Source organism: Ceratotherium simum, chromosome 15 (genome assembly GCF_057802395.1).
Source record: "Ceratotherium simum simum isolate JZ-2026a chromosome 15, ASM5780239v1, whole genome shotgun sequence".
Classification (NCBI taxonomy): domain Eukaryota; kingdom Metazoa; phylum Chordata; class Mammalia; order Perissodactyla; family Rhinocerotidae; genus Ceratotherium; species Ceratotherium simum.
Window position 1 is genome coordinate 2,370,177 of NC_141914.1, and position 12,238 is coordinate 2,382,414.

General features: G+C 34.6%; 1 protein-coding gene across 1 annotated transcript in view; it reads left to right on the plus strand.

The window, feature by feature from the left end:
- Positions 1-12,238, plus strand: part of EPHA6 (EPH receptor A6) — a 788,910-nt gene that overhangs the window by 149,913 nt on the left and 626,759 nt on the right. The window contains 1 exon segment of the mRNA XM_087439470.1: positions 5,164-5,827. Within this exon segment, the coding sequence (XP_087295596.1) occupies positions 5,164-5,827 (664 nt within the window).

Sequence of the window (12,238 nt, forward strand, 5' to 3'; positions counted from 1 at the left end):
GGTCTCTAGTTGCCTGGTACCTGCTTCTGGATGATGTAGGGCAGGGGAAATATTGGCTTGGTGTGTGAGAGTTACATAAGGAGGTCCTTGAGGCTACAGACACAGGTTTGGTTGATTTGCATTTGAAAGACATGCTCTAGGCCCAGATTCCTTTTCTATCTCTAAGAACTGGCTAGCCCTGGGAGGGGCGGTCTCTCCCAGGCTGCAAGTCCACCAGCAAAACATCATAAAATACAGAAAATAAAGTTAGAAGGCCTGGTTCCGGTCCTTGGTCCATGCAACACTGGGCATTTATGTTAATTCCTGGGTGTATTGGATTCCTAATCAGTAATGTCAAAGTGAAAATATCTGTCTTGCTTTGTTGGATTATGAGGAACAAATGAGTTAACATTTGTGAAGAAGCTTTGACAAGTATAAATTCAGTATACAAATAGTTGCCCTCAGGAGTCATTATATCCAGAGTACCCCTGAAGTTTATGAAAGAAAGAACCCTTTCGTGTATAACTGATTCTTCCTTAACCAAAACTTCTCATTGAGCAGGATACTTTAAGTTACAAGACTTTTCCATCCATCCTTTTGTAATTCGTCTATCCACTCCTTGATCTAAAGAGAGGGCTTATAAATTGACCATGAGGCAGAAGAAGCTCTCTGTTCTACTCATCCAGACCGTATGAGCAGATATAGTTTGCAAGATATTCTACTCTTCAGAAGCATGTATGATTTCATTTTTGCTTTACTGAGCTCTTTTCTACATTATATATTGGCAAATTGTTTTATATATTGGTATTTTATTTTAAGTCCTACATAAAAAATATTTTAGGAAAACATGAAATTGAAGAATCTGAATATTTGGGGTTCAATGCCTATTATGTAACAGAAAGCAGCAGACAAAATTGACCAACTTAATAGCAGAATTAATGACAGGTTTAATACATATTTTCATCCTGTAACTTCTACAATTACTAGGTTTATGTACATCTAAATATTTCACAGCTGGAGAATAAGTTATGTGTTTGTTTTAAATAGAAGCAAAAACTTTTACTCACTGAATATGTGTGGTACAGGACTAAAGTTGCCAAAAAGTATCTGCATATAGATTAGTATTATATGTGAATTTCTATTTATTCTTCTCCCTCTGCCTTATTGAATCTTACAGTTCTTTAAAGGTTGAATCAAGTCTGTCCTTCTTGGCCAAACCACCCAAACCACCCCAGTTCATGAATGGTGCTATCCTTTGAACACTTAGTATATTTACTATATATACTGTTTGTTTGTTTGTTGCATTCAAATCTGTGCTGTCAATTATGTTTTCATAATTTATTACCTTAAATATATAAGTCCAGTAAGAGCAAGCAAGCCTGATATCTTCTTTACTCATTTCCCTTATGGAAGTTAGCACATACTATAAATTCACTAAATATTGTTGATTGCTTATTAACACATAATCTGTAGGACACAGCGTACATTAAGAAGTGAAAGATTTTTGAGGTAAATGTTCACATTAATCACCTAATAAAGAAGTCAAACACAGAGGTTTTTAGAATATTATATTTAACTCTCTTTGATATTAAAGAGTAATTACAGTGTCTTATATTCCAAATTGGTTTTTTTTATCATTACCATCTTTAGACTTGGGAAGGGAAGATGCTGCTCTGTTCCTAGAGTTTCAGATGGTCTTGCCCATTCCCTTCTCTGGCTATACCTCTCTTCGTGAAACTGTGACCTTGAAGGATAAGGAGATATGCCACTTAGATCCTGTGCTTTCCTTCTATATCATGCTGTAGGTAAGACCCCAGAATTCCTTGCTCAGATGGCTTCAGGTCTTCTTTCAAGAACTTCATGGCTTCTTGTTGGGGTCCATCCTCCAGTGGGTATACTGTGCCACTGGTATGCTCAACCTAGGTTGAATGGAGGGCCAAAGTTGGCAGCTTTTTGTAGCAAGAGAGGGGTACAGCTTGGACATGAGGGCTGGGATGCTCATATATGTGCATATGTGAAGCCCTGCATGGTGTGGGGTAGCGCTTGAGTCTGGGAAGGGAATAGAAGTGGGATTGACTAAGATTAAAGGCTGGCTCTCTATGGTTTACACATGCTGTCATGGAATTCAGAGGAGGCCAAGCATTCTATATTTGAACCTAGCCTTCCATGTTGTTATGGAGGTATCTTTGCAAAGTAGGCAAATAGAGCATACTTCAAGTTTGATGTTATTTAAAGAATGATTCATCATTTTCAGTAATTAGACATGGTATGTGAGCCCTCATACTCCCATTCTTATTACCTCAGGCTCATGATTTCTAGAGGCATTATTTATTTTAATACTTGAAAATAACCAAAAGGTTATACAGCTATGTGAATACAAATATAACTATGTGTAAATGCAATGTTTCCGAAGGATACGTTATGCCTAAAATATGATACCATTTCTACATCTACTGATGTTAATTTTTTAGTAAACTTCATAGCCTTTTAGATCTTATACCAATCTTGAATTTATATTCTTGTTTTAGTCAATCAGATTCAAATTTAAAAGTCTAATTTAAATTACTTTCAACATTCTTCAATAAGATGAAATTTAGCAATTGATCCGTTTTGACAGTTTTGTTACCTGAATTTAATTATGATTTATTTTCTTAAAATTAAAGAGAGAAGAAACACTATTGTTCATCAAACATCACAGGTTTAATATAGAAAATTACACACAATTTTGTTAAGCATCCTTATGCAGTGTCTTTGAGAAGAACCACGTTTCTCATTATCTGCTTGTATTTTGTCATTTCCTTATCCCTTGGTTCAGATCAGTCCTAATTAAGTGAATGCATATTATATTCTTCTCCTGACCTTCTTTCCATGCAAACATTTTTTCTCCCAAACCCAACATATTTTTAAATAAAGATATATAGTGATTTTAGAATTTTTTTTTGTCGTAAGTGGCAAATTTTCACATTTTAAATTAATGTGCTATTTTAGCAGAATTGGTTGGTTGATGAGCGTGTCTAATACTTTTTATTAATATGAAGAGATATAATCTGAAGGTGCTAAAGTATAACTATTTAAACAATTTATTGAGAGTATAGCTTTATATTACTGTATGAGAGAGTAGAGGATGCAAGGTAGGTAATAATAAATACATGCATTCCCTGAGAAACAAAATTAGTTCTGATTAGAAATGTATCTAAAATAAGAATAATCACTGGATGAGTACCTTAGAGGCTCTCCAATGGGTGAAATGCTTAGAATTTTGGACGCTGATTTTTACGGTTCTCAGATTTTATTATTTGCATCTTGTTTCGCTAGTTATATTCTGAATGGTTAGTTTGCCATTTAAATGAGCTATGATAGTGCTGGTTTGCCTTTAAATTTAAGTGTAGGAGTCACAAAAGGCCCATGATACACTAGCATGAAAGTCATTTAGACAAGTAATTTCATGTGTCTCCATGAGATTATTGGATCACCCCTGATAGACAGTGGGTGTGTTTTCAACATTGTATCCACAGTTCCAAAGGAGCTCATTGTTTCTTCTGGAAAATACCCTCTGAATTTCAAGCAAGTAACTTACGAATGAAATTTTTAGATACAGATTGTTTTTAAGTTTGCATGATGGATAATATAAATTCTTTATTTGTGGAAATGTACAGTAGAAAATTGAAAATACTTAGTGTCATAATAGTCCTTGAGCCTGAAGAAAGTAGCCATTCTTTTAGAAGCTATGCTAATTGAAATTCAGCCAGGCCTTGATTAAGTGACTCTCTACAGCCAATTAAAATGAGAAACTGCAAACAGAATGCATTAAATAATCTTATTATAAATCACTGAAGTATGGTATCAAGAAATAGAACACTTATTCACTATAGAAGACAGTTTATCATTTCCAGTACATTTTAATAGAATGAGAAACTATAATGACTAGCATGTTTTCCCAAAAAGGCTATAAAGTTACTAGAATGTTTTTTTGTTATTGAAAATTATTATAACTATAACTACACAAATAAAATATAATTACATTCTAAATATATAGTATCCAATTATGCAATATTAGATGTATAAATACTGATAATGCCAATTAATTTCAAAGTACTAAAGGATTTTTATTAAATTTTATAAAGAGGATAGACAAGGGCTTTCTATTCAAATAAGTGGCAGAATGTTTTTATGTAAACAAGCAGAAGTGAAGATAATGCAATGATCTAGCTCAAAGTAAAAGCCAAAGTGCTTAAAATGCCGGTAAAAGCTTTTTTTTTGCCCCTTCTTTGCCTCTCTGTCCAGGGCCCACTCATGCTGTTCCTAAATATACCTGTACATTCCTGCCTCAGGGTATTTGTACTTACTGTTCCCTCTTCACAAAGTTCACTATCTTACTTGCATGACATTGCTGAAATGTCACTGCTTCAGTAAGGCCTTCTCTGGCCACCCTATTTAAAATTACAACCCTCTTCTCCATCCCTCTGCCTTATTTTTTCCCATTGTACTTTCTATCATATTATTCAGTTTACTCATTTATGATGTTTATTGTCTCCCCTCACCCTAAGTAAGCTCCGTAAACATAGTGTTCAGCTAGTTCACTCCTATATTCCCAATGTCCAGAATAGTGCCTGATAAATATTCCTTTAATAAATCTAAGGCCTTATCTATGTCTATTTTCTATCAAAATAGATGTGTGAATACTTAATTGAAAACTGGTAAATATACTTCAATTTGTGGTAAATTGGATATGAGGACAGATGGGTAACCAGAGTACATTTGTCAGCAGTCTAGTTATTTGATCAGATAATGAATGTATTTTATGTTCCTATAGTGTACCAAGAACTATTTAAGGCGCTTTACATATGTTAACTAATTTATGCCTCACAACAGCCCTATGACACAGGTGCTATTTATCAGCTCCATTTTACGGTTGAGGAAACTAGAGGTTAAATTAAGTGGCCTTTGCTCAGGTAGGTAATGTGTAGGAAGATAAAATTCATACCAGGACAGATGGTATGTCCAGAACCCATACTCTTAACTAAAGCTCATGGTTAAAATCCTGCTGCATTGTCCTTTGAGTAGCTTCATTTGTAGCCTTTTTATTCATTTTTCTTTTGCTAAAACAGAATATTTTGGAAGTAATCGTATCTCTTTAACCACTGTGGTTTTATAATCATTTAATTTTTTTTTTTCTTTTTGCAGTGGGATGCCATCACTGAAATGGATGAACACAATAGGCCCATTCACACGTACCAGGTATGCAATGTGATGGAGCCAAACCAAAACAACTGGCTTCGTACAAACTGGATCTCCCGTGATGCAGCTCAGAAAATCTATGTAGAAATGAAGTTCACCCTGAGAGACTGTAACAGCATCCCATGGGTCTTGGGGACTTGCAAAGAAACATTTAATCTGTATTATGTGGAATCAGATGAGTCCCACGGAATTAAATTTAAGCCAAGCCAGTATACCAAGATTGATACAATTGCTGCTGATGAAAGTTTTACCCAGATGGATTTGGGTGATCGCATTCTCAAGCTCAACACGGAAATTCGAGAGGTGGGGCCTATAGAAAGGAAAGGATTTTATCTGGCTTTTCAAGACATCGGGGCGTGCATTGCCCTGGTCTCAGTCCGTGTTTTCTACAAAAAGTGCCCCTTCACTGTCCGTAACTTGGCCATGTTTCCAGACACCATCCCAAGGGTTGATTCTTCCTCTTTGGTTGAAGTAAGGGGCTCTTGTGTGAAGAGTGCGGAAGAGCGTGACACTCCTAAACTGTATTGTGGAGCTGATGGCGATTGGCTGGTTCCTCTTGGAAGGTGTATCTGCAGTACAGGATATGAAGAAATTGAGGGTTCTTGCCATGGTAAGAAAGAAACATTCAAATATATCATGCATTTAAATGCTGATGTTTTTAAGGTAAATTTGTTGTATGTTTATTTTCAAATAATAAATTTTTGAATGCTGTTTATTACTGACAAAATTAATGGTGGGAGAAATGGACTCATTAACTGTAAGATAATTTCTGATTCTTTTACTCCTGGGATAGTATATGAAAATGTAAAATAAGTTATACACCATAACAAGTGCTTCTTCACAATGCCTTCAGTAAAGTAGTTAAGCTGCATGAATTGCTGTATTCACCTAATTTTTATAAAGGAACGCAACATCAATAGCAGCAACCAAAAGCAAAAGGGATTCAGAGTGGGCTCTTCCTGACTTTCATGTTTTGGTAGTTTATAGAGAATGTGACATTTAAAGACAGTTTGAAAATAATTCTTTCTTTCATGTTGAATTACAATAATTGAATAGTACCTAGATACGCTGAAATTTAAATAAGTGAGGAATTCATATATAAGCATATGAATTATATGTTCAAATTATATTTTCAAAACATATAGGATATTTATTTGGGTGTTATGTGTTTGGTCATTGAATACTGACCTTATCAGAGATTAATTTATCCTTTGCTAAAAGGAAGGAGAATAAATAAGAAAAAACATACTTGTATGCCTATAAGGATTGAGTAGTAAATGTGAGTTTTTAAAGGTTTTTATCTACTTATAAAACACTTGGGTTCTTGAATGTTGAAAAGGTTAGGAGAACCTCCAGTGATGATTATGTTTGATGGTTTGAAAATATTAATCTTTGCATGAAAAGTCTGTAGTATATTTTTATAAAGCATGAACCAGCTTTCCTCCACTATTTAATCATTAAAATATGTTTCATTGAAGTTTATCAATATAGATTGAATTCAAAATTTTTATTCATTTATAACAAGGATTTAGAATGAAACAAAAATAAGTCCTAAATGATGCTTTGAGGAGGCTGTATAAAATATTTTACACTAGAAAATGTACTATTGAAAATTTCATGTATATGAATAATTATTCAATAAGATTAAGAAGACAATAATAGCTGAGGATAGAACAAATTACTAACATAGTACTAACATAGTAGTACATACTAACCATGTAGTTTTACCACGTTTTAAATTAGGTAGATGCTGGGCATTAATTGGTGAAAATAAAGTTTTAAAAATATTTGAAGAATAATTATCTAAGGATTTATGTGATTAGCTAATAGTAAATATTTTATTTTTTATCGCCTTGACCACAGAATTAGAGGCAGTGACAGTCATTGATGGCTAGATGTATATTTTTTTTACTTAATATGTTTGTTCTGTGAAATTTCATTCTTATTTGCATGCCTTAAAATTCTGTCAGTTATTGGGCAAAGATGATTTTGGACAAATGATAATTTTATCAACTTATCTAGAGGTACTGCTAGACTCACCTGTTTTTATGACTTGTCTTTATTATAATTTATTTGATTGTAGAAGCATGAGAGAGCGGGTACAGTACACATGTTCATCACCTTCTTATAGTGAGTGAAAGAAACTGGAAGAATTAAGCTTGAATTCTAAATCCATGGCTTACTAACTTTGAAATCACAGTTTCCTCATCCATAAATAAAGTAGTAGTTATAATCAACTAATGATGAAGTATATGGAAAACTATTGAAAACAAGCATATATGCTTGGTTCCAATTGAATACGATAAATGGCTATTTACAAATACAAGGGAAGTCAGAGTGGATGGATGTGGAGACCTCACTTTTAGAGAGAGTTATCTTACACTACCACCAGTCTCCATTTTAAAGTATTTATTTGTATGTGCTTGATGCTTTGTATTGCCTCTTTTTATCCTCTGATAACAATTTTTATCACTGATTCTATTGCCATCTATCAACAACTTATTTCACAACCAAATCTCTGAATTACATGTAACCTAAATGGCAAATTAATTCGAAGTTATGTGAATAAACCATAGCTCAAGTAGTAGTGTGACCATATATATATATATATAATGGGAAAAGAAAAAACAATACCTATATATCATTTTCTTTCCTTCTAGCCTATTCTGTAACAACATTTAATTTATTTAAGCTGTTAACATTTTTCAGCACCTACTCTCTCTTAATCACTTTAATAGGTGGTGGTAGAGATAAATGTAAGGCATATGTTTTAGTTATCTATTGCTATTGAGATAAAACAACACAAAACTTATTAGCTTAAAACTGCAATGATTTATGATTTCTCAGGGCTCAGCTGGACAGTTGTTCTGCTTATTGAAGAGTAAACAGGTCACTCATGCAGCTGAATTCAGCTGGGAGCTTGACTGGAGTTGGAATATCTAAGATGACCTCTTGTCTTCCAGGGCCTCTCTGTAAATGGCCTCTCATTAAGAATCTATCCCAAGCCTTTTCACAGTACAGTGGCTGGCTTAAGAGGGAGTTTTTCACATGGCTAGGCATAAAGTGATATATGAGGGGACTATACAAGGGTAAACACCTGGAATTATGTTTATAGGGAGCTGCCAGCGTGACAGTACACCACAGTCCCCTCTGGATTCTCATAATTAATGTCCCTCCTTCATGTGCAAAAACCCACACCCTCCCAAAGATTTATCCCATTATGGCATTGTGTTGAAGTCCAGAAGAGCATCATTAAAATCAGTTCCAGATGCGAGTGAAGCTTCATAGCTGAAGCCCCCCTTGACCTGGAGAACAAAGAACTGGAAGGATAAGTTATTGTTCCTCACACAAACAATACACGCAGGACAGGGACAGGATCATTGTAAAAGATTCTCTTGTTCCTGAGGGCTGGGAACACAACAGTCACTGGTCCATCATGATTCTGAAATCCAGCTAGATGTTGTCAGGATCCCTTACTGGAGGAGCAGGGAATGTTCTTTGATTGTAGCCCAGTTCTGCTCCAGGCTTGGTTCTCTGTGGCTCTTGGCTCTGCCCTCTGAGTCATCCTCCTTATTTAGAAGGATTGTCCATGTGCCAATTTCCAGTTTCAGCATCTGAGAAACATTCTTATTTGACCCACAACGTTATGAAGTACTTTTTCTTTCTTCCAAGTTATCACAGACACTATTCTCGCCAGTTGTTCTCCCTGATACATAACCTGGGCTGAGCTTTTATTTCTTCCAATAGCAGTTGGTTTCCTGCTCTTCAGCCGCCGCAGTCAGTTCAGTACCAAAACACATGCCATGAGTTTTAGCTCTTTGTTACAGCAGCCCCCCTTGTCTTATACAGACCATTTGCTTACAGTCTGGAAATCTAGACTGGGCTCAGCGGAGTGGTTCTTCTGCTGCTCCTTTCTGGGCTCACTCATGCACTGCAATCATTTGGAGGTTTAACAGGCGAGACATCTAAGACAACTTCACTCATATGTATGATGCTTCTTCTGGGATATTTGAGGCCATAAGGTTGCTGACTATGTAAATCCTGATGACAATTTTAATGTGTTTTGTTTTAGGAAATTATTCTAGTTTTGTCTTTCTTTCTGGTACATCCATTAAAAGTAGTTATTCACTGTATTATTCAAAGGACTTCACGATTTGGCCTCTTCTGGCCTATTCTGTCCTAAGTTTGGCAAATTCTGTCTTCTGTTCTGTTTTTATTACTTTTGAACAATCCATGTTATTTTTCATATCTCTTGATGTTTTCCATATTTCATATAGCTGCTTGGTGTCCCTTTCTTCTTTCTTTTTCTATCATGGAATTTTATTCATTCTTCAAGGACTAGCACAAATGTCGTATATCTGGGTCCTCACAAAGTTAATTCCCCATCCTCTGTGCTATAATTTGTACTACTTTATTTATGTGTCTGTTTCACCAGGACTGTCACATAAAAAACTATTTAAAAAATCATGCGTGTAATGAAGGGTAAGAAATTTACTGATGTGAATGATCATAAGGCACTAGAACCAGGCTCTACTGAATAGTTAAAGGTAGAAGCTATTGGTATACCTAGGGAGTGCTCTGTTTCTTCTCGTTTATATGAAATAGAAAAATTTTCTTCAGGGAGGGTTGCAGTATTTTAGGTCTGGAAACACTTAGAAAATATTTTTATTCCTTATTTTGTGAATCAGGATGCTAAGTTCCTGAGAACAGAATTTGTTCCCTGGGGCCACTCAGTAACTTATACTATATTGAGAACTAAAGCCTAGGTACTGCTCAGTCTGGTCCTGGTGTGTTTCCCTCCCTCCTGCCCTTCCTTACTTCCTCCCTTTCTTTCTCTTTCTCTTTCATTTCCTCACTTCAGGCGTTGGAGTCCTTACCTGGATGGTTATTTCCTGCCTGCCAAATGGAGTGTAGAGGATCCCAGGTTACTCCTCATTAACTGGGCCCTTTTTGCCGTGTATATATTTTCTGGAGTCTGATATGGGCACTATTAGAACAGTAGCTACTCTTCCTTTCTGAAATTCAGGCTCCTGAGAGTGAAGGAAAAATGTGTAGATTTATCTGGAACTTTGCTGTTACAGATGATAAATAGGAAAAATTGCAACGAGGCTTTAGGGATATTCATAATTTACTTAAATGGATTTGAAAACTCTTGGTCTGCTGTGTAACAAAAACACAATAAGCTAGTTTAAAATAGACTAAATCTGTATCTACCCATACTATCAATATCTAATGAATGATGTATATTTATTTGCATCTAAATAATTTATTATGATATTTTATCCTAAAAGTTGTACTATTGAATGTTTGAACTTGTGATTCCTCTCTCTCTAATATTGTTAAGGTATATCTAGATCCAATTTATAGAAGCACAAAAAGAGAGGGGCTGTTATAACTTGATGTGCTGTTATCAATCAAGTTTAAATAGACATAACATGTTATATTAAGCAGATATGCTAAAATTAAAACCAAACACAGAAATTCGGGTTACTCTGTTATACGTAATAAGCAGTATTTTATTCTTGGCTCAAGTCTCAGCTTATTTTTCATAACTATTTTTATTTTATTTCATAGGTTCATAATTAAAATTCTCATACTTGGGCATATGATGTTACAGATTTCGTTTTCTAAATTGTCTTAATTTATTCCACTAAAGATTTGCATTAAAAACTAATGTTGATTCATAAAGCATTAATTTACATCAAATGGTCTTTCACTTCATATATCTAAGAATATTTTAACTCCATGGAAGAAATAATTGGAAACAATTAACATGCAAAATTGAATGCAATTTTTGTTCAGTTGTGAGTTCTGAAGTGACGTGAATCCCTAATAAACTCCTCTTGGATATTAATTTAGAATAAATCTTATTTATTCTAGCGCTGCTTTAAAATTCAGGAGGAGAGTTTGGTGGCAGTTCTTGGACCACTGCGTTATTGTTCACAGAGGTGAATGAGATATACAGGGCCTTTGGTGACATAGCTATTGATTTGATCTCCTGAAGAGTGTTGTTATTAAGGCTTCATGGATGTCCTCTGCTGCAGTTCAGAAACATTTATGCTCTGTGTTTATGATCTTCTGTCTAATCATGTTATCAGAGATGATTGTGGAAGCAGAGAGCATAAAGAGATTTTGAGACACCAGGATTTGCTGACATTAAATAGGAGTGTTTGGGGATATGGTGAAAAGCTGAAAAGTGAGATTGAGATCAGAAAAAAAGGGCAGACTTATTGGCCCAAATAGTGTTTTCATTTTCTAAAGGTACTCACAAACTAAATATAAACTCTTACAATATAACCTTCAATTCTAAATAAAGCTGCTTTTTCATGAAGCAGTTCCAGACTTTCATCCAGTTTGAGAAGAGTGTGAAATCAAGAGGCTCAAAGGAATCTAAAAATAGAAGGTATTATTTCCAAGCAAGATGGAGTAAAGTTAAATAATTATAGTTTGTTCTTTGTCACAATTTTAAAAATAGGTTAAGACATAAACTGGCTTGAAATGATCACTTTTAGTAAATTTTTTTAACCAAATTTTAACTTCAATTTTAGTCCCTGTTTTACTCTCTGCTGACTTGAAAGCTATAAATCATATTTCTGTAGGAGCGATCCTTAATTTTTTAAAAATCCTTTCTTAACATATTTTTCTAAGGGAGATAAAATTATTCAGCATCTCTATTCTTTTTCCAAACGTCACACACCATGCCACTGACTGAAATTGCTACCTTTCTTATAAATATTTTCTAGAATTTTAGTTGTATCTTTTAAAGAAACAAAATTAATAGGTTTATAAAGTGAACACTTAGATACACCAAGATATATTAATGGTTTTTTATACATGCTGTTGTTTCTGTCATCTGCTTTCTTCTGGGTTCAGGATTCTATTTGCTGAAGTGTATCCTGTGGTCGATCTTTTGGCAAGGTTCTATAAGTGTTTAAGCTCTTTATTTAGTGGGTGTCTAAAAATATCTTTGTTTTGCCCTCCCCCTTCAATGCTTATTTGAGTATAGAATACTAGGTGACTG